This window comes from Carcharhinus amblyrhynchos, chromosome 27 (genome assembly GCF_965287045.1).
Source record: "Carcharhinus amblyrhynchos chromosome 27, sCarAmb.v2.hapA, whole genome shotgun sequence".
Classification (NCBI taxonomy): Eukaryota; Metazoa; Chordata; class Chondrichthyes; order Carcharhiniformes; family Carcharhinidae; genus Carcharhinus; species Carcharhinus amblyrhynchos.
This window is the reverse complement of record NC_137350.1, coordinates 19,862,551-19,886,486: the sequence shown is the minus strand read 5'-3', so window position 1 is coordinate 19,886,486 and position 23,936 is coordinate 19,862,551. Positions and strand designations below refer to the sequence as shown.

The 23,936-nt window shown below is 44.4% G+C and overlaps 1 protein-coding gene across 1 annotated transcript in view; it reads right to left on the bottom strand.

The window, feature by feature from the left end:
• itga3b (integrin, alpha 3b) overlaps positions 1 to 18,483 on the bottom strand; it is a 175,081-nt gene extending 156,598 nt beyond the window's left edge. Inside the window, exon 1 of the mRNA XM_080213818.1 lies at positions 18,243 to 18,483. Coding sequence (XP_080069944.1) covers positions 18,243 to 18,415 — 173 coding nt within the window. The 5' untranslated portion in view covers positions 18,416 to 18,483. The remainder of the gene's footprint in view (positions 1 to 18,242) is intronic.
• Between the last annotated feature and the right edge of the window lie 5,453 nt (positions 18,484 to 23,936).

The following is a 23,936-nucleotide window of genomic DNA, read 5'->3' as shown; positions in this document are numbered from 1 at the left end:
TTTTTGATAAGAGAGGGGATTAAGGGTTATGGGGAGAAAGCGGGAAAGTGGAACTGAGCAGCGACAGATCAGCCATGATCTTATTGAATGGCGGGGCAGGCTCGAAGGGCTGGATGGCCTACTCCTGCTCCTATTTCTTATGTTCTTATGTTCTTATAAGGTTTGGCACCTTCTTAAACATGAATTTCAGAAAGAAAACCAACGTCAATGCAATATACTAATAAATGATAAAAATGACCATTAAAAAAAGGGCCAAGTAACAGAGATAACCAATGAAACAATATTTGCCTTAGAAGCGGAACTAAAAAAAAGGCCAAAGGTAGCAAACACATGGCAACACGACCACCTGGATGTTCCCCCACATGTCACTCACCATCCTGACTTGGAAAGAGATCGTCCTTCCTTCACTGTCGCTGGGTCAAAGTCCTGGAACTCCCTTCCTAACAGCACTGTGGGTGTACCTACATGTCAGCAACTGTAGCACTTCAAGAAGGCAGCTCACCACCACCTTTCCACAGGCAATGGGGGATGGGTAATAAATGTTGGCCTGGCCAGCGACACCCACAACGCATAAATGAACAAAAACAAATTCTCACTGACTGCAAAACAAAGAACTCAAGTACACCGAGTATCTGCATTTCCTTTGGTACAAGTCAATTGAATTAAGTGATGGGGAAACACACATTGAATGAAGGAACAAGTTGACATATCATAACGTGGAATTTATCATAATGATGAAAACTGACACAGGTGTATATAAAATTGAGAGTCAGAGGAGTTTCTTAATTCTAATAATTTACTCAAAACATCGTTAAAAACTTAACTGCAGCAAGATGCAACTTTTGAGGGTCTTTATAATGTCACTGGTAGCGTAAAGAATCAAGTTTCATCAATTCAGTGATTTCTAATAAACTTCAGACTATGGAAGCTTCAACAATGGACTTTATGGGAAAGTGTTGATTTACTGACAGCATCGTTCGTATTTCTATCTTAAACAGCACATGTTAAAGATGTCCCCAAAGCTGTGGTCAGTCTCTGGGGAATAACGATGGTGAATGCTATTATGGTGCAAAATCCAAAAGCTCTAGCCAGGCAGTGCAAATGAATAACTGCAATGACTACTCTTGAGTATAAATGAAGGATATGATTGTATTAATCTGTAAGCTTTCTTAATTAGTGATTTATAATTTTCACTACAATACAAACTTTACCCTCTTTTCCCTGCCCAGCCTGGAAAGAATTACATTATTTATAAAAATTGGACACTGAGGTTCGCCATGGTAGGAAATATTGATACAAATGAAATTTCTTTCCACAGCATCAGTATGGATGTGCTACTTACCATTTAGATATAGGAACAGAATTAGGCCACTCGGCCCATCGATCTGCTCAGCCATTCAATCATGGCTGATATCTTTCTCATCCACATAACGCCTGATCCTCTTATTAATCAAGAGCCTATCTCTGTCTTAAAGATACTCAATGACCTGGCCTCCACAGCCTTCTGCAGCAAAGAGTCTCATTTGCTACTCTGCCCCAATAATCTGCCTCAGTACTCACCCTGAGGAAGACCACCACCTGCCAATCCTTCAGTTCTTTGCTCAAACGTAGGCCCAACTCACTGCACCATGACTTCCACCTGTGGGCAGGGGAAGGGAGGCAGGTCTGAGAGGCACTTGAACCCAGAGCCTTAAACCCACACACTACCCAACTGTGCTACATGACCTCCACCACTTACTTCACCGGCCAAAGTTTTCTACACGCCATTCCTGGACAGGCTGAACCATGGACAGCTTTGTGCTTCAGACCCACACATCAGAAACTGACTTCAAACTCCAGAAGCTCATAGCCAAAGAGGGGAAATTCATCTTGCGTCAATCTGGGTTGGGTCTGAGATTAGGGCCCTGATTTGACATAACATTTTTAACCCATTGGGCCAAGTTTGCTGACATCATGAAACCTGATGGGAATGAGAGTGATAAGGAGGATGTTTAGAAGCTTCAAAGTGATTTAGACAAGTTGAGTGAGTGGGCAAACACATGGCAGATGTAGTATTACATAGATAAATGAGAAGTTATCCTCTTTTGGGTGGAGAAATGGAATGGCAGAGTATTATTTGAATGGTGATTGATTAGGAAATGTTGATGTACAAAGGGACCTGGGTGTCTGAGTACACCAGTCACTGAAAGCAAACATGCAGGTATAGCAAGCAGTTAGGAAGCCAAATGCTATGTTTGCCCTCAGTGCAAGAGGATCAAGGATGTATTACTACAGCTGTGCATCAGACTGATTCCTGGGATGGCAGGATTGTCATATGGACAGAGGTTGAGTTGACTGGACCGGATTTCACTGGAATTTGTAAGAATAAGAAGGATCGCATAGAATCATTGAATCTACAGTGCAGGAGGCCGCCATTCAGCCCATCAAGTCTGCACCAACCACAATCCCACCTAAGCCCTATCTCTATAACCCCCTGTATTTACTCTAGCTAGTCCTGACACTCAGGGGCAATTTAGCATGGCAAATCAACTTAACGTGCACATCTTTGGGAGGAAACTGGAGCAGCCAGAGGAAACCCATGGAGAGAATGTGCAAACTCCACACAGACAGTGACCCAAGCCAGGAATCTCATTGAAAAGTGTAAGATTCTGATAAAGTGGAACAGACTGGATGCAGGGGTGTTGTTTCCTCTGGCTGCAGGGTGGGGGGGGGTGGTGCGGTGTCAAGAACAAGGAATGACAGTCTCAGGACACAGGATTTTAGGACTGAGATGAGGAGAAATCTGTTAACTCAGAAGGCGGTGAACCTGCAGAATTCTCTGCTGCAGAAAGTTGTGGAGACCAAAATCACTGAACATACTTAAGAAGGAATTAGATAAATTTCTAGACTCTTAAAGGTGTTAAAGGGTATGGGGAAAGCATTGGAGTACGGAATTGAGATAGGGGATCAATCAAGATCATGTTGGATGACAGGGTAGGCTCGAGGAGCCAAGTGGCCTATTCCTCCTCCTATTTCCTGTGTGACCGGTACCCAGATATTGCTCGTGAGAAATGTGAAAACTTGTCCCCACATGGGTGCTTGGTACTCAGTATGAAAGTACACCTTTCATAAAGTCGGCACCACTATAGATATTGTGCACAAATAGTTCAAAACATAAATTTGGACTCCTGGTACCAAATATTACCTGGTCCGATGTACCAGCAGACGGATCAGGAATTGGCTTACGTTTTGTATTATGCAGCTGGCAGTACTTCTTGGTACATTAAACATATTGATTGGAGCACACTGATCTGTGTTTTATCTTGTTCTGTCTCGTTTTCTCTCTCTCGCACTGTGTTGTGTCTGCAATCTAGCTCTGGGCAAAGATTCACTTCAAATCGCATTTCTGGACTGGCTCGCACAAAATAACTAACAGGATAACTAAACAGAACAAGGAGTCCTACAATGCTTCAGATTATACAATACATCAATAAAAAAAATTAGCGGGACAAAGTAGGGCACCTTGAATTAAATTTTTTTAAACTAAATTTATTAATGTTGCAAGTAGGCGTATATTAATGCGGCAATGAAGTTGCTGTAAAAATCCCCTAGTCTCCACACTCTGGCACCTGTTCAGGTGCACTGAGAGAGAATTTAGCCTAGCCAATGCACCTGACCAGTCTTTTGGACCGTGGGAGGAAACCCACACAGACATGTGGCAATGGGAATGGATGCTTTTGAGGGAGGACATTTGGTCAAGTGATAAAGCTCTAAGGTTGTGTACCACCCTCAACGGAAGTGTTTATCCATTTGCAATGATGTAAAAGGCTCTTTGTTTCAACACGTGAATAGTTAGTCAGATTATGAACAATAGAATTATTGACAAATCTTGCCAGCAGCATTACAAAAATAATCCATGCACTGTGTGCAATTTGCTGCCCAAGATTCTGGGAAAAGGGCAATGAAAATGATTGAAATCTTTTAGCATTTGATTTGTTAGGGCGTTTGCTAAGATTTCAACTTACAGGCAGAGACAACAGCAGTACAAAAACTCACCCCTAGGGCCATACATTTCAGGCCTGTATATCTGATACCCGCATTCTGGCAGTCAGAATGCAGACAAGGTCTGACACAAGAGAACACACCTTTCATCTTCTTCGCATGTGTCTACATGTAACAAAGAAAGCCCGTGTGCGGACTCGAAAACCACCAACCCTGGCAATCTGGCTCACTGCCTGCTCCACTGCATTTGAAAGGTTTGATGTTTCCAGAAAGGTAAACAGCACAGATTAGTATCCAGAAGGAGCCTGCAGAATCACCACGTACTGATGCGTGTGCTTGATTTATCCCTTTTTCCATATAAAGGGCCTCAAAGTTTCACTTAGAATTTCAGGAATATTTGAACAAATAAGAGGCAAAGTAAGATTGGGGATTATTGAAAATAGAGCTAATTGCCACAATGGGAAAGTTCACATGCTAAACATTATGGCTGAAATTCTCTGGCCTCTCTGGCAGCACACCTCTGCCCACCGGTTTCACACTGGCGTAGGTGATAACAATGGGAATTTGCATTGATAGCAGTGGGACCAGAGAAACCCACTGCTATCAAACTCGCCACCTCCTGCTGGCGGGAAACACATGGCTGGGAGGCCGGAGAATCTCACTTTTTCTTTTAAAACCATGTTTTTTTTTATATCAGGCTCAAGAACGTCATGTTACAGAATCATAGAATCCTCCAGGAAGAGGCAATTCAGCCCATTGAGCATGCCCTGACAACTATCCCAACATTGCCCAATACCACCTATTTGCTAATCCCCCTGACACTAAAGGGCATTTTAGTACGGCCAATTCAACTTGATCTGCACATCTTTGGAGTGTGGGAGGAAACCGGAGCACCCGGGGGAAACCCATGCAGACATGGGAAGAATGTGCAAACTCCTCACACACAGGCACCTGTGGCCAGAATTGAACCCGGGTCCTGGTGCTGTGAGGCAGCAGTGCTAACCAATGTGCCACCCTAATAATATGTCATAATATGAATTTTCAGGCACGTTATTTAGGTCTGTTTTGCCCAAACTTAAAAAAGCTATCTTCCTCTCCTTACCAGCATTACACTTTCCTTTTATTCCTCCCCCCACCCCAACTCTCCAGGTGTAAAGCAGGTATCAACATTGATCAGAAGTCAACATTACTTCTGCATGCATAGGCTAGGCTCTGTACTAGCCTCAGGCCAATGAGTAAGACAGCCTCTTCCCCATGGCTGGCTGATTTTTGAAGGTACAGGGAGCTATACACTTCTTTGAAGGCTGCCTGAACGTCTATTGAAATGGTTGTCTTGTTAGATTTTTGGGAACAAATGGCAATACTTAGGGGCAGAAATACAAACACTAAAATCTGTTACAGAACATAATAGTTCCAGGCCTGTCGCGAATCTTGCGTACTTTCACTGGAATGTAAACAGGTCAGGTTAAAATGTAGCATAACATTCTATTTAAATTTCACGTTGCCTTCCGAGCATTTGCAAAACACTTATCAAACTTTCCCTCTCATTTACTTTTGATCAGCTGGAAGTAAATTACAAATTCTATAAAATTGTAAATAGCACTTGCCCAGTAGAGAGTTCGATGGAACTTATGCCTTTATCTGCATTTTAGGGTTTTACAGATTTGGAAATAGTAAAATCCTTTTTCTAATGAGCTGTATTAAAACTTTTTGTAGACAACTCCTGTAGATGTGCAGTTTCAAAAGGTTTTATTATGGAAGGTTATGTAATTTTCCCAATGAAATGATACATGTGTAGTTTTACAGTGAAATGATTTTTTAATATCCTTGTCTCAATTCCATTCATTTTCTTGCCTCCCCTTTGCTTTCACATTTTCCATAGCAACATCCCTGGAAAACCTTCTGACTCTGTCTCTCATGCATCGCATCCTCACTACCCATTGCTCCGCTCTTAGTGGTTGTGCCCTCAGTCATTGAGGCTCCACACTCTGAAATGTTCTCTCAGAATTGCACTCTTTTCTCCTCCCTCTCACCCTTGAAGACTTTTTAAATCACCTTATATATCCCTCTTGGTTCATTTTTGATCTACTTGGAAGCACTTAAGGACTTTTTAACCAAATGTTATTTAAAAAATGTTAATGTTTGGGACATTAAACAGGAAAGTGTTACTTAAAATGTTGTGTTTGGGACTTTTTAAACAGCCTGGATTTTATTTAAAGTGTTAAGTGTTTGAGACTTTTTACCAAATAGATTTGATTTAAAATGTGACGTGTTTCTGTTATGTTACCATTTTAAAGCCCCCCTGCCTCACCCCTCGAACAAAAAGAATTTTAATCGTGTTAAGATTTTGAAGTGTATAATTTGGGAATTAACATGTAAAAGCAACGGTGCCACAGCTCACTCACACAAGGTGCACAGAATGACTCCCTTCCTGAACTCCATTCCCATGCCGATCTTATCATTTAAGCCAATGGTCTTCTTTACAAAACCATGCTGAATGCACTAAGAGCAAACCATTCTCTTTCCAGAGCGAAGATTGGGCTCGTTTTGAAATAGCAAAGTAAGGGACAAGGTGGTGCGGATCAAATTGAACGTGATTACCATCTGAATTTCTCTTCTCATTTCTCACCTACTGTTTATGTTACACCTTAACCTAAAACCTACCACAAACCAGGAGCGGCTTGACGCATGTACATTGAGGCAGAAGCCAAGTGGTGAGTTCAATGAGGCTGCTTATAACAGCCTCCTCCACTCCTGAATCCAAGGTGCAGGCACCAAAAATTATAAGCTCAGAAAAACTGGAGGATGGAAACACGCATGAGCGTAATTAGAAAAAGGCCAGCCACTGATTTGTAATAGAGTTTTTGATTTGATTTATTGTTGTCAAATGTATTGGGATTCTGTGAAAAGTATTGTTTCTTGCATACTATACAGACATAGCATAGCGTGCATAGACTATTTAGGGGAGAAGGAAAGGAGAGGATGCAGAATATAGTGTTACAGTGCTGGCTAGGGTGTAGAGAAAGATCAACTTAATGCAAGATAGGTCCATTCAAAAGTCTGATGGTAGCGGGGAAGTTTTTGAGTCGGTTGGAACGTGACCTCAGACTTTTGTATCTTTTTCCTGACCGAAAAAAGTGAAAGAGAGAATGTCCAGGCTGCGTGGGATCCTTAAATTATGCTGGCTGCAGAAAACAAGGTAAAAAGTCTGACAACACCAGGTTTTAGTCCAACCGATTTATTTGATAGTAAACGCACAAGCTTTCGAGGTTTCCCTCTTCGTCAGGTGAATGGGGAGTTCTGGCCTCGGACAGAGCATATAAAGCACAGACAGTTTAGAGATTACTGATTAGAATGCGAATCTTTACACCTAACCTGCTGTTCAAGCCCTAAAGTGGCCGACAACGTGAGTGGAAGGAGCACTGATCACAGGTTAAAGAGATGTGTATTGTCTCCAGACAGCACAGTAAGTGAGGTTTTGCAAACCCAGGCAAGTCACAGGGGTTACAGATAGTGTGACATGAACCCAAGATCCCTGTTGAGACTGTCCTCATGTGTGTGGAACTTCCAAGTTCCAAGTTCCACACACATGAGGACGGTCTCAACAGGGATCCTGGGAAGTTCCACACACATGAGGACGGTCTCAACAGGGATCTTGGGTTCATGTTCCACACACATGAGGACGGTCTCAACAGGGATCTTGGATTCATGTCACACTATCTGTAACCCCCGTGACTTGCCTGGGTTTGCAAAACCTCACTTACTGTACTGTCTGGAGACAATACACATCTCTTTAACCTGTGATCAGTGCTCCTTCCACACACATTGTCGGCCACTTTCGGACTTGAACAGCAGGTGAGGTGTAAAGATTCGCATTCTAATCAGTAATCTCTAAACTGTCTGTGCTTTATGTGCTCTGTCCGAGGCCAGAACTCTCCATTCACCTGACGAAGAGGGAAACCTCGAAAGCTTGTGTGTTTACTATCAAATAAATCGGTTGGACTAAAACCTGGTGTTGTCAGACTTTTTTACTGTGTTTACCCCAGTCCAACGCCGGCACATCCACATCATGCAGAAAACAAGCCAGTGACATAACATAAAACAAGACTTGGGGGCGGGGGGGGGAAAAAGTACAAAAAGGGAAAAAAGAGCTACCAACTAAAGGGCAAGTTTAGGAAGCAGAAAGAAGAACAAAGGTCGCTGGAAAAACTCAGCTGAGCATCTATTAGGAGAGAATCAGAGTTAATGTTTTGAGTCCTATGACTCTTCGTCAGATGAAAGAAGTGTTAACTCTCTTTCTTTCCTTCCTAATAGATGCTGGCAAATCCTGCTGAGCTTTTCCAGTGTCCTCTGTTCTGGTTTCAGACTCCAGCATCCGCAGTAGTATTTTGATTATTTTGGGAAGCAGGGACTGACTTGTTAACATGTTGCTATCACCAACTGAGCCATTCTGAGATAACGAGCAGTCACTACTCTCAGTTAGATAAACTAACAGGCCTTTCAAAAATGGTGATATGTTCAGAATCCAACAGTGGAAATCTGAAATTACAAACACAGCTTGTGTGCTACATCGCCAGAACAGAATTAGGAGTTTCGGGTAATGCAAGCACATGTTATTTATGACTTTATCAGAACCTCAGGATACACACTGAAAACCAGCTGTTACTCTGCAGCTCTTTTATGGCTCCCCCTGCAATACAAACATCATATAAAAGACCCCTTCGCACATCAAGTTATTTTAACTCTTCTTGGAATGCCTCCTGCACGTGGTTTTATGGTCTTGAATCCATCATTGTATCTTTATTTGAAATAATAAATTCTTAATATAACCAGAGCAACATTTGGAAACACGGAGAGGTCAGCTATGCTATGTCGAGCCGCAGTTTTGCTAATTGAGCTAAACTCCAGCAGACTAAATACTACTTTTGAGATTAATCACGTTTAACTTCATTCATTTTGCAGTGTCTCCGTGAATACGGCTCCTTTAGAGAGGCAGGTACTGACTGCTCTTTAAATTACCACAGAAACAATTGAACATAGCAATAAACAAAATGATATCAGCAAGTGGATAAAAATCACTGATTTGCTGCGGCCAGTTAGCTCAGATGGGTACAGCGTGGTGCTAATAATGCCAAGGTTATTCAACCCACCCCCCCCCCCACCCCACCCCCCGCCAGTACTGGCCATCAAGCTTTCCAATATGGATGAGTTTGTGGGTAGCACAGAGCTTGCACTGCTGTCTCGCAGTGCCAGCGACCCAGGTTCTATTTCCAGCTTGGTTCTCCCCGTGTCTGTGTGCGAGTTTCCTCCGGGTGCTCTGGTTTCCTCCCACAGTCTGAAAAACATAGTGGTTAGGTGCACTGACCCGAACAAGCGCTGGAGTGTGGCGAATTTCACAATAACTTCATTGCAGCATTAATGTAAACCTTACTTGTGACTAAATTTAAAAAACTTTAACTTTGTAGGTGGCAAGATGGTTAGCACTGCTGTCTCACAGCGCCAAGGACCCGGGATCAATTCCAGCCTCGGGTGACTGTCTGTGCAGAGTCTACCCGTTTTCCCCATACCTGTGTGGGTTTACTCCGGTTTCCTAGCACAGTCCAAAGATGTGCAGGTTAGGTGTATTGGCCATGCTAAATTCTCCCTTAGCGTCCCAAGTGTGGCGGGGTGTTTAGCTATAGGAAATGTGCCGGTTACGAGGATAGGTTGGGCCAGGATAGAAAGGTGCTGAGTTTGTGCAGACTCAACGGACTGAATGGCATCCTCCTGCACTATAGGGATCCTATGATGTTCATATACACAGACAACTGACGACTGTCCCCATCACCGTGAAGAACAAGCCACAAAACCAAGCCCAAACTCGAGTCCGACTCCTAATTCGTGTAACAATCTGCGCTGGCATTCAGGCTACAAGGCACGGTGCAGTACAAGCTTATCCAAACATCACTGTGGGAGTTCATTCCATAAATCCCGTCCCTCTAAAGATGTCTTCAGCCTGATGACATTCACACCAGCATGAAAAATAAACAGAGCCAAGAAGCTACAATCCCGATTCAGAAAGAATGTTCCTGATGATGGGGCAGTTCAGGACTCGGGGTCATAGTTTGAGGATAAAGGAGTAAATCTTTTAGGACTAAAGTGAGGAGAAATTTCCTCACCTAGAGAGTGGCAAATGTGTGGAATTCACTATTGCAAAAAGTAGCTGAAGCCAAAACGTTGTGTGATTTCAAGAAGTTAGATGTAGCTCTTGGGGGTTAAAGGGATCAAGGGATATTTGGACGGGGCAGCAGGATCAGGTTATTGATTTTGATGACCAACCAAGATCATACTGAATGGTGCAGCAGGCTTGGAAGGCCAAATGGCCTACTGCTGCTTCTAGTTTCTACGAATGGCCCGTTAACTCTAACCCCTACAAATGGGCAGCAACACATTTGCATTTAATTCTTCAACTCGAAAGCAGTTCTCTTACCAGCAGATTGGCAAAATGTTATGAAGGGAAACACTTATATAAAAGAAGCAGCAAGGTTAAAGGTGGGACTCTGCCCTCCGTTAAAACGTTCTGACATTTTTAAGGTCAAAGTGAGAGATGCCCATTCACTTTGCCCACTTTAAGCAGTCAGCAACAAGTGCTTCCTGATCAAGTGCGGCATATTACAGAGGAATAAACCTCTCAAATTGTCTCTTAAAATACAATGCCTGAAAAAGGAAACTTGATGTCAAGTATCCAGAAGGGCTGAAAGAACTAGGGAACATTTTCATTACAATCTCACTGTTACGGGCAGTGTATTTTCTTATGCAAGTTGTGTAACTGCAACGTATGTTATAAATGTTTATGTTATAAACAAATCAGAAGTTTGCAAATCAAGATTTACAGTGTATATGATCATAAATATTTTCTTAGCGTTTTAGACCCCTAAACTTTAGTCACAAAACAAATGGCAGTAGAGGCCCCAAATAGGTATTTATGTGAAGTTTATTTTTACTAGTATCACAAGTAGGCTTACATTACCTTTGCAATAAAGTTATTGTGAAAAATCCCCTAGTTGCCACACTCCTGTTTGGGTACATGGTGGGAGAATTTAGCACCTAACCAGCATATCTTTGAGTGTGGGAGGAAACCAGAGTACCTGGAGGAAACCCATGCAGACATGGGGAGAGAATGTACAGACTCCATACAGACAGCGACCCTAGCTGAGAATCAAACCCAGTCCTTGGCACCATGAGCCAGCAGCGCTAACCACTGTGCCGCCCACTTACGATAAGAAATCCAAGTGCTTGACCTCAGAAGTATTGTAAAGTTCATTTCTCTGTCCCCATTTTCTCCCGTCCTCCCTGACAAGGGAGGGGGGTCTCATCTACAGTGCAGTTAATGACAGAGTTTAACGAGCAGTAGTTGGTGTGGACAGCACAGCAAAGTCTGATTCTGACTATACGTGTCCTTACCAGCCAGGACAGTAGAGATCAGGGGGGGCCAATGGGATTCTCTGGTCCCACTGCAGTGAACGGAGATTTGTCTGAACGCCAAATTCTCCGTCCTCATTTGCAGCAGCAGGCGTGAACAGCTGGAAAATTCTGGCCCAGATGTGGGTGACTTTTAATTTATTTTTCCCCTTCCATGTGATAAATAATTGTTCGTACCTCCACCATTGCTCTGACTGAAATGAGCTAACTCAGCAGAGAATAAAAAGAGCAGCAGCTTGTAGCTAACATTACAACCTGCTGCATAGAGGCATTATAAAACATGTCATTCAGCCACCAAAGCAGACATTAGGTTGGATGACTAGAAGTTGGTCAGAGAGGCAAATTTTAAGGAGTGTCTTTACAGGAGGAAAGTGAGGTAGAGAGGCCAAAAGGTGTCAGGAGGCAACAATCAGGAACTTAGAGCCTGGGCAGCTGAAGGCACAACCACCAGCGATGACGAGGGAGAAGCTAGCATTAGGAGTATGCAGATATCTCAAAGGGCTGTGGGGCTGGAGGAGTTGGGACAAGACAATGAAAGGGTTTGAAAAGATGGATTAGAATTTGAAAAATCCAATACATTACTTGACTGGGAGCTAGGGTAGGTTAGCTAGCCCAAGGGCGTTGGGTGAATCAAATTTTGTGCAAGCTTTTTCATTCATGGGACACAGGCATCACTGGCTGTCCAGCATTTGTTGCTCACCCCTAGTTGCTTGAGGTCAGTTGAGAGTCAACCATGTTGCTGTGGCTCTGGAATCACATATAGGCTAAACCAGATAAGGATGGCAGATTTCCTTCCCTAAAGGACATTAGCAAACCAGATAGGTTTTTAACCAACAATTGACAATGGCTTCATGGTCATCAGTAGATTCTTAATTCCAGATTTTTTTTATATACTAAGTTCAATTTTTACCATCTGCAATTGTGGGATTTGAACCTGGGTCCCAGAATGTTAGTTGAGTTTCTGGATTAATAGTTCAGTGAAAATATCACTAGGCCATCGCCTCCCAGGGCAGAGTTTTGGATGATCGAGATGACAGACAGTAGAATGTAGGAGGCTTTTCAGGAATGTATTAGAAGTCTGGAGATAGCAAAAGGTATGGATGAGGGTGTGAAAGTCAGAAGATGTTACAATGGCGCCAATAGGCTATTTTAGTGGCAGTGTGAATGTATGGTTGAAAGATCACCTTGGGGGTCAAATATGATACTGCCTGGACCTCCAACTTGTTCAACTGGTGTCTAAATTGTATCCTTAACAGCCTAAACATTATCCCAAAGTGCTTCACAGATGTGTAATCAGACAACATTAAAGACCAATACAACAGAAGAGCTATTCAGAGGGATAATCAGAACCTCGGTCTCAATGTGTATAATTCCATACTCGATAACGCAATTTCTACTGCGGCCACTGGAGCACTTTAGCCCGAGCTTAACCTAAGATGAACAATATCAACAGTCTGAACAGCATGCCTCGATAACCTGAAATGAACTATCCACCCAGGGAAGGAAAAACTGTTTGAAACGGTATAGCAGAGAGTTGTGACAGTGTACTTCCCCCAACAGAGCCTTGACCAGACAGGCAGGCAGATTAATATTTATTTCAAGCTGTGTGATGAATTACAAACTTGACACCTTCATTATAAAGTATAAGGTGTCAATAGACTTGTACAAATCATGGCTTGGAATAACTACCAGGTGGTACAGTGCTGACACAAGTGCCAGGAAGGGTTACGGTTATCTGCTTTCAACTGAAAATCAGCCTCAAATGATGAGACACAATTGCTTGGGTGCCTTTGTGCAACTGGCAAAATGAGAGCATGAGGAGAAGAACGTATATTTGAAACATATTTACTGGATAAAAGGTGACTTAGCTTGTAAAGAGCAAAAATACCTTCAATTAACCATAACTGAAAATGGCTGGAAATATGCAAAAGGCCACTCAGTGCCTGTGGAAAGAAGAATTAATATTTAGGGCAGAACTGCAAGATATTGACAAGGCACAGCAGTTAAAAGGAACAGATTAAGGAAAAGAGGGAAAAGACAACACAGAAGAGATACATGACTCACTAACCTAAGTGTAAATATTAGTACCTCTTGATTCAGCCATCAGTCCCTAATCACAAACTCAGCTATCCATCTGAATATTGAACCATTCTGTCTTTCATATTTCCACTGTCTGCAATTCATTGGCCTTTTACAAACGTTCAGGCACTTTTTTAAAAATGGGCCGCATTGTGGAATATGATCCAGAAATGTTAGCAAAATCCTGAAAGTTCGTGCATCTAATTAATGAACGGAATTCATAGAATGGCAGAACGAAGCCATTCAGCCCATAGTGTCTGCGTCAGCTTCGCAAATGAACAATTTAATTTAGCTGGTTCCTTTCCCCTGGCCTTCTCCTTATGGTCCTCCACATTGTTCCTTTTCAGGTAATAATCCAATTCCCTCTTAACTGCTTCAATTGAACCTGCCTCCATCACAATCTCAGGCAATGCATTCCAGGTCACCACTGTTCGCTGCACCTTAACATTTTTCCTCATGTCTCCATTGCTTTGTTTGCCAATAGCCTTAAATTGGAGCCCTCTTGTTCTTGATCCTTCCACAAATGGGAAGAGTGTTTCCCCCCCATCTACTCTGTCGAAACTTCCCATGATGTGCAGCCCCAAAACAGACCAAATTGAGGAATTCCATGCAAGAATTCCGATTCCCCGTTCACATCCCTGACGAACCAAAAAAATTTGTTCAGTTTTACATGTTGCAAATTTTGTCCATCGTGTTTACAAGATCATAGTTTTCATCATCCACAAATGGGAACCTTCCATTATAATAAATGAAAAGAGGTTTTATATTTGAGCCTACAATGGAATCCTCATTTGCTCTATGAAAAAAGTAAGGTTTGCATTTTTCTACAGCATCCACCATTCATGATCTCAGGCCAGCCCAAGGCAATTTACACACAATGAGAAGATATATCGACACAGATGCACAATACACAATCTGCGCTGGCAACCCCCTTTAATTACATTTCACATAGACTGACCACAAACAAAGTTCACATACTTCCTACACGTTATTTACTTTTCTCAGCTAAGCAAGCGGCACACATTCAATGGTGTAATTGTTCAAGCTCTCCTGGCAGTCACCTCTGACAGTAAATGTGCACAAAGTAAGACCTCCTTTATAATTTCAACCCCTTAGAGATCACTGCATTCAATCTGAACTCGGATGGCCCAAAGCAAATGTGCCTCCCATCCCAGGTCAATACTGAATGCTGTCCCAAGTTAGCCAGTCGCTGACCTGTCTGACCTCGCTGAAAGCTACAGGAATGTGCACCAGTTGTTTGTTGTGGCTGGCTCAGAATCTCCTCCCTCTGTCGCGCCAGCTTTAAAATCCAGATGAAATAAACGTGCAGTATTTTTTGCACCTTTACCAGTGTTGAACTGACACTAAACCGAAAGGGTGGCACAGTGGTTAGCACTGCTGCTTCACAGCACCAGGGACCCTGGTTCGATTCCAACCTTGGGTTGACTGTCTATGTGTGTGGAGTTTGCACATTCTCCATGCTCGCACGGGTTGCCTTCGGGTGCTCTGGTTTCATCCCACAGTCCCGTGATGTGTAGGTTAGATGCATTAGCCATGGTAAATGTGTGGAGTAATGGGGATATGGGGGGTGGAAAACGCGCTCAGTTCAGGGCCAGGAAGGAGACCAAGATTGCAGAGCAACGGTCACAGATTAGCTTCAGTCCACACTCTGAGCTCTCCAGATCCCAGCAACACACAGTCAGAGGAAGCATTGTGTGGAAACCAATTGTGAGTGCAGGTGTGTAAATAAAAAAGCATAGACACACCTACAGCTCTTAAAAGCTTCAAAAAGTTCACTAATATCCCCAAGAATAACATTCATCATCATCTGTACACTAGTTGGAAAGTGCGCATGCACGGATATCAGATGAGGGTAGTATTATACTTGACTGTGATGTCTTCCACTATCAACGAACCTATTGCCACTCCCAGTTTTAAATCACATACAACAGAATGGCCACTTGCCACTTGATGAAACAATGATAGGCTGCAAGCAGCAACTAACCAGAACCCCATCATAAATCATTCCTGCAGACAAGTTGAACATTGGAGATGGAGGCAGGAATTGCTTTCACATTTTCTCATAATATACACACACATATATTTGCCACACTGATAGGTAGTTGGAACAGAAATCATCATCCTGAATAACAGTTTATTTGCAGTTCTGTAGCAGCAACTGCGTCACTTTGCACCCAGAATGTAACACAGTTTTTGAATACAATACACTCCTGGCTTTTCTCATTGTCTCCATTCCCCTGAGTATCTTGAGCCAGACTGACATGGAGGGTCCAAGGATGAATCCATGCCTTTATCCACTCATAGCTGGGATGGAAATTGGCCTCATTCTCTCCAAGGTAGTGAGGGGACAGAACATACTTGGTTTTGCTTCCTTCATTTCCCAACAAGCCTTCAAAAAGACAAATGTGGATACCGGACGAAAGAAGGGTCGCGGTCAACCGCGATGCCCTCATGGTTGAATGCCCTGTCATCTCTGGCTGTCCAAGACCCATGGCCCCTCCAGTGAGGCAGCAGATGGCACTTGATGCTCCGTAACACAAGTTACCGGAGTCCAGATCTTCAGGGAAAAGGGTTGAGGGGGGAGAAGTTCTCAACTGGAGTAAATAATGGTGGCACAGTGGACTCTCAGTGCCAGGGGCCCAGGTTCAATTCCCAGCTTGGGTCATTGTCCGTGAGGAGTCTGCATGTTCTCTCCATGCTTGGGTGGATTCCCCCCGCCCGCTGCTGTGGTTTCCTCCCTTAGTCCAAAAGATGTACTGGTTAGGTGCACTGGCCATGCTAAATTCTCTTCCCCACACCCCTCCCCCCCACCCCACCCCCACCCCACGTACCCAAACAGGCTCTGGAGTGTGGCGACTAGGGGAGTTTCACAGTAACTTCATTGCAGTGTTAATGCAAGCCTACTTGTGACACTAACAAATACATAAATGAATAAATAGGTAAGAAAGAACGCCCGCGCGAAGCGCTTTGAGACGCTTCACTGGGATGAAGGCGCTATGTCAATGCAACATGCCGTAGCCCAAGGCGCGCCTGTTAAGATTTGAGTCAGTGATTCACCGGGCAGATTAAAGGACACATGTTTCATCCGGAAAGGTTGATACCAAGGAAAAGGGGTGAGGCGAACCTGGTGTGCAAACACTTTTGGAAATTTACCTGTGTCAAAAATGGAAGCAAAGGTCTTACCGCCTCACTGGGTGGGGTAAACTCAGGTGGAGCATTGAAACTTTGAGCAGGATAGCTCCCAGCTGAAAAAGCAGAGAGGCTGGGAGAAGAAATATGCAGCCCTCCCCTCCCCCACACGCAGAAGTCCACAGAAAGAATTCCTTGCTGATAAATCCTTTAGCCTTCTATCAAAGCAGAGCACAGCTTAAGCAAACAAGCAGCTCTCAGTAAAGTGAAAACACTCCCAATCACGGGGGGGGAGCGAAGCTCATGGGCTTGGAACTGACTCAATACCTGGCACAGACACACAGGTACTGTGTGTCCCTTACAGGTAACCAGCCCGCACCTCACTCCGTGATGATCACTCACCTATAGCCCGTCAATGGGGAGGGAAGGGGGCTCAGCAAAGACCCCCCCCCAGCACATCACACAACTTCCCACTGGAGCTGGAGTGGATTATAACTATCTCAAGCAGCTCAAACTCACCTCTTCACAAACACACACTCAGAGGGGCGATCAGCCACGGGGGGAGGCACTGGGATCTTTATGAAAATGATGCACATTAAGATATCCCCTCCCCTTCACTCAGAGGGACAAATCAGAGCTGCCAGCAATTCTACAATTAAAAAAATAAAAATGCTGTGAATTGCTGGTTATCTGAAATTCAGACTGAAAAACGTTGGATAAGCTCAGCCTCAATGGAGACAGATAACCGGAGTTGAATGTGTCGGCTCCACTGCTGAGTTTATCCAGTATTTGCTGTTTTAATTCCCAGACCTGCAATCTCTCTGGGAATTCCCCCCTTTGTTCTCTTGTTAATTAATCTCACCCCTGATGCAAGTCAAACCGAACCACATTCTCTTACAAAACAACCTCTGTGGGTTCAGTGTGGGAGATCCGGGACGCCCCGGTACCAGTGGTGATGCTTTGGAAGCAGCTCAGGAGCCGGGATCTTCAGCACCAAGATGTGTACAGCACCCCTGAGAAAGATCAGAGGCTGGCGCTCAGAAAACCGACCTCCCTCACTGCGCGGCGGGAGGCTTCGACCCGGCTAAAGTTTTAAACTAAACTTTTAAAACATTATGAGTTTAAAACAAGAGCCCGGGCGCCCAACCAGGGCCAGCCACTAAAATCAATGTTGTTTCGGACTCCCCACCACCTTAAAACATTTTATCACCACAACATTTCAGCAAACGTATCTGAAATATCACATTTAAACTTATTAGTGCCACGAGTGTCTGCAATGAAGTTACTCTGAGAATCCCCATTTAATTTTCTAAAGCGAAACACTGTGTTGCAAAGGAGAGTTTGGGTGTGTGTGTGCAATTCCTTATGGAAGTTAAAAACCAGGTGATTCAACCCTCAGGCAATAATTTTTAATACCAGATAAAGGGACTTACAGCAACAACTCTGGCCCGATTACTCTTTGTAACATTTCACCTGCTGCTTACAAACTATTAATGCCTCCTGATGCCAGCCACAAGGAAGACTTTATACCCTCCCCTCTCTCTCTCTCCTGATCCCCGCAATACACTTACAGGTAGCGATCCCGGTCTTTGAGCTGCCGGTGCAGAGCCACCGAATATCCGAAGTAGCTTTCGGCTGGTCCCTGTTTAATAATCGGATAGTTGACATCGATGTTGAAAGCAGAGGAGAGAGCCACCGCGGCTGAGAGCAGGAGGTGAAACTGACACACTGCGAAGGGCGCCATGTCGATTTCAAAGGCTTGGGTCTGCTTGCAGTTCCTGTGAGTCCCTCTCCTGTCTCTCTCTCTCTCTCCCTCTCTCCTGCAAAACCCCTGGAGTACTGTACACGCCTGCCCTTCAAACCTGCGCTTAGAGGAGGCTTCCCTTCCGCACATTAGGTCTTAAAACGGCTCTGTCACTGACAAATCCTCGCCGGTGATCTGCAATTTGCCTTAACTTGAGGGGGGACAAAAATCTGCGAAACGCTCAAAGGAAGCACACGATTGACTTTACCGTCGGGTTAGTGAAGCGCTCATGATGTTAAATTCTTTTGGTGGGTCCCACCAGCTCTGTGGTAGGATCCGAAACACAGACATTTCTCTCTCCACAGACCTACTGAGTTTATCCAACAATTTCTGCTTTTATTTCGTGAATCGCGCGGCAATGTATGATGCAATTAGAGAATAATAGGAATAATTAAGAGAATAATAAATGCAACCTCACCCTACATAAAGCCTTCATGCTGTGGTTCAGTAATAACGTGAACAGATTGACAGCAACCAAGCTTCCAAACTGGCAATACAAATTTTTTTTATAACTTTAATTTGAAAAGAAGACAAAATATAGAAGCTGCACTTTGGGTTGGCACAGTGGCACAGTGGTTAGCGCCAGAGACCCGGGTTTGATTTCCAGCTTGATTCAGTGTCTGTGTTGGAGTTTGGCAACCTGATGAAGGATCAGCACTCCAAAAGCTTGTGATTTCAAATAAACCTGTTGGATTTTAACCCTGTGTTGTGAGACTTCTTACTGTGCCCATCCCAGTCCAACACCAGCATCTCCACATCACGTGTGGAGTTTGCACGTTTGCCCCGCGTCTGCGTGAGTTTCCTCTGGGTGCTCCAGTTTCCTCCCACAGTCCGAAAGATGTGCTGGTTGGGGAGAGGGGTGGGGACTGTGGTCTTTGAAGGCACAAACAAGAAAACAAACTCAAATTAACTTAGGGACAAATTAAAAGGGTCAGCCCCCCAAAGAGCGGAGACGGCCTGAACAAAACCAAAGTCTAAAGGAAACTTAAAACATTAAATCAAAATGTGATTGTCGGGGTCTATAATGCACCCCAGCCCCTGCGGTGCCTAGCGGGCACGGAAGGCGTCAACTGTATCCGTGGACACCGCATGCTCCCTCTCCAGGGATACCTGGCCACGAATGTAGCTGCGGTAGAGGGGCAGACTATCCATGTTCTGGTTAGGTGCATTGGCCATGTTAAATTCTCCCTCAGTGTATCTGAACAGGTGCCAGATTTTCACAGTAACTTTGTTGCAGTATTAATGTAAGCCTACTTGTAACACTAATGAATAAACTTTAAACTAAACATAGGGGTAGCAACAAGTGGTTGTACAGAGGACTAGTTCCTTCATCCACCTGATAGTTTTTGGCATTGGGTGTGTGCATCCGTGAACTGGCGGAATAGTTTCCCACTTTACAGCTGTGACCATACTTCAAAAGTGCTTCATTGGCTGTAAAGCACTTTGGGGAGTCTTGTGGTCTGAAATGCACCATCAAAAGATTTTTTTCATTTGAAAGTTCCATTTTCCTCAGACCTCAGATCTAATGGCACCTGCTTCCCAGACTAATCCAAAAGGGCGAGTGTGTTTGTGAGATCACAGCCCCTCCAAATCAACAATTTACCTGGACTTCTGATCCTTTTTTGAAAAAGGTTTATGTTCCAACACCTGGAACACCTTGAAGCAGCCAGTAAATGTGCTGCATAGGCACATCTTTTCCAGTGTGCTTTTCCCAAGAAACAAGACTGCTGAATACTTTCCAATGCATTCATTTTGGGGGAACTAATAAGGCAAGGGAATACACAATGAATGGTAGCAAGGAAGTACAGAGGTCCAGAAGGACCTTGGATGCATGTTCAAAGATCCCTGGAGGCAGCAGAACAGGTGGATAAGGTGGTTCAAAAGCAATATTGGATGCTTGCCTTTCCTAACCGAGGCATAGGATCTAAGAGCTGAGAAGTTATGATGGAGCTGTATAAACGCTTGTTAGACCACAGCTAGATGTTGTGTGCAGCTCTGGTCACCACACTACAGGAAGGACATGATTGTACTAGAAAAGGTGCAGAGGATATACACCAAGATATTGCCTGCGCTGGAGAATTTCTGCTATGAAGAGAGGCTAGTTAGGCTGGGGTTGTTTTCTTTGAGCAGAGAAGGCTGCAGGGTGGGGAGTGGGGGGTAATGTGTGATTGATGTGTACAAAATTATGAAGGACGGTGGCACAGTGTTGAGCACTGCTGTTTCACAGTGCCATACACCTGAGCTTGATTCCTGGCTTGGGTCACTGTCTGTGTGGAGTCTGAACGTTCTCCCCGTGTCTGCATGGATTTCCTTCGGGTGCTCCAGTTTCCTCCCACAGTCCGAAAAGATGTGCTGGTTAGATGCATTAGCCATGCTAAAATTCTTCTTCAGTGCACCCAAGCAGGTGCTGGAATGTGGTGACTAGAGGATTTTCACAATAACTTCATTGCAGTGTTAATGTAAGCTTACTTGTGACTCTAATAAATAAACTTCAACTTCAAACTTCAATAGCCAGGGGCATGGATTTAAGGTAAAGGACAGGAGATTTAGAGGGGATATGAGGAAAAACCATTCCCAGAGGGTGCTGGGAATCTGGAACTCACTGCCTGAAACGATTGCAGAGGTGGGGACTCCCACAATATTTAAGAAGCATTTAGATGAGCCACTGCATACAAGGCTACGGACCCAGTAATGGAAAACGGGATTAGAATAAATAGGTGCTTGATGGCTAGTGCAGACACAATGGGCCGAAAGGCCTCTTTCTGCGCTGTGAAACTCTATGGGGGTAATTTCCCTGCCCCGCCCAGGAATCACAGTGGGCAGCTGGCGTTCCTTGCAAAGGTCTGGTGACCTCGGGCAGGATTTTCCCGTTTTGGGGCCAGCGCGGGAAGAACATCCCGCCCTGTTACTCTAATGTGGAAAATCTAATCCTTTGAGACACTACAGCATAACACTCCAAGAGAAAATCTATGCAATTGTTTATCTTCAGATAGGATGTTAAAATAATTCAGCAAAGCTATTGAGGACTATTTAGGACATACTTGACTATCAAATACAAACAAGGACCCTGTACATTAGTGCTTGTTTGGGTTCATACTGTGGAAGAGCAGTATCTGTGAAATCAGTCCCCACATCCACCTTGAAGATACATAAGAATCATTGATTTACAGATGTGTTTGATTTTGCTCTGCCAGCTGTATTCATTCCAACCCAATTGCTATTTTACATTTACTAGTTGAATGCCTGTGGTGTTTTCAATGGACCAAAATATTACAATAAATTAAGTAGAATATATTAAATCCACAAGCAAAATAATCTGGTTGCTTGAAATCTGAAATGAGAAGAGAAAATACTCAGCAACTGTAGAGAGAGAGAAACAGAGATAACAGGTGGAATTTTATGAGATTGATTCCAAGTGTGGGAGTTTACGGCATTGCTCAAGCAAGACTGGAAAATCCCACCCAAGCCAACGGACATTTCCATTGTCCACCCCTTGCCCACTCCGATTCTGTGGTGGGCAGTGCAGTGGAAATCCAGAATGGGGGTCCAGCTAGTGTGAAAATGGGAGAGTTCCTGATCCAGTTTTTGGGTGTGTTTTCACACATGGGCTAGACCATTTCTAGTTGCTGCATGCAGTGAGCTGGACTTAAATCACTAGCCAGCCTGCTGAAGGAGCTATTGCGCATGTACAGACCTCTGTGTCTGCAAATGCACAATTGCAATTATACAGAAGTGATTGCATGTGCAGACATTGCACATGTGCAGACATTGCACATGTGCAATAGCAGCAGCAGAGATCTGACAGACAGAGAGAGAGCTGACAGGCCCCTGCTGCTGTAGGCAGCCTCACAAACTCACCATCCCAACTGCATTTATGGGGGCTCGTGGCCAATCGCAAGGCCCACATGACCCAAAATGCAGCCCCCACCAACTCTCTCCACTGCCCAGACTGATCATGCCATTTTCCTCCCACCAAACGCAGGCAGAGTGGCAGCAGCTCTCCCTCTCCAACTGATTGCATCTGCAGAGTGGCATCAGGGCCTATCTCCCTTCTACTGATCACAAGCAGAGTGGCAGCACCCCTTCCCTCCCCCACTGATCACACCTGCAGAATGGCAGCGGGCCCACCCCTCCCCCATTGGGCTGCCCCTTCAGACCCCACTCTCATAGCCCTGCCCCCATATGCCCCATCCTAGCACTGTCCAAGGTGTCCAGTGGGCATTGCTCAGGTGCCAGTCTGGCAGTGCCCAAGGGGCACCCTCCCCTTGTCCTTGGCCTTTGGAGGAGGCCTCAATGGCCTCTGGTTCCACTGGCGAGGCCAACATGACTGTTCCCCTTTTATGGGGAGCAGCTGTTTTCCTTTCCAGGGAGAAACTTTCCCTGCGAGGCTATAAAGGTAAGTGAGCCCAGACGATTCAGCGCCTGGACTTGCTAAACAGATATAAATTAAGATTTAAAAGAATTTAAATAATTCATCCAATCGCTTTCCCATTTCCAGCGAGAGGCTGACCATACCAGAAATCTGGCTCTCGGAAAATCATGAGAGCTGGGAAATCGGGCATGATCCTGATTTCTCGGCTCTCGTGCAATTTTATCAGATCGCTCCACCCATCGGTGGGCAGGGCAAGCCGGGTAAAATTCCAATCAACACTTAAGGTTGATGAACTTCCAATGGAATTGTCTTCTGTTGCTTTAGATATGACTGCAAAATTACATTTAATAACTTGCACTTGAGTCCTGCAAAAATACACTGGACAGGATTTTACAGCCTCCCCGACCCAAGACCTTGCCCACTCTGATTTCCATGGATGGCATGGCGGTAGAATCCCAGTGACTGGGCTTTTAGTAAGATGAGATAAATAAATAAGATCAGGCCGCGTGGTGTCACAATGGTTAGCACTGCTGCCTCACTGTGCCAGGGACTCAGGTTCGATTTGGGTGACTGTCTGTGTGGATTCTGTGCCTTTTCCCTGTGTCTGCGTGGGTTTCCTCCAGTTGCTCCAGTTTCCTACCAGTGTCCAAAAATGTGCCAGTTAAGTGGATTGGCCATGTTAAGTTGCCTCTTAGTGTCCCAAGATGTATAGGTTAGGGCAATTAGCAGGGCAAATGTGTGGGGTTAATGGGCAAGGGTGGTGGTGTAAGATGCTCTGTCAGAGAGTCGGTGCAGACTCAATGGGTCGAATGGCCTCCTTCTGCACGCTAAAGATTCTGTGATTCCATTCAATGATAAATAATTTAATACATTGTATTAAAATGAAGTCTCATAGCGGGGAATGGCATGAGATCAAGGACAACAAAAGATCTTTGCTCGAGAATACAAGAAAGTCTGGATTGAGAGCAGCAAACAGGAACTCACTCAAGGGGGAAAGAAGAGGTGAACAGTCTTTGAGACCTGCAGCAGAGTGAGAGTGGGAGATGAGAAGCAAGAGGCAGCAAGTTTGGGATTCATGCATGTTCACCA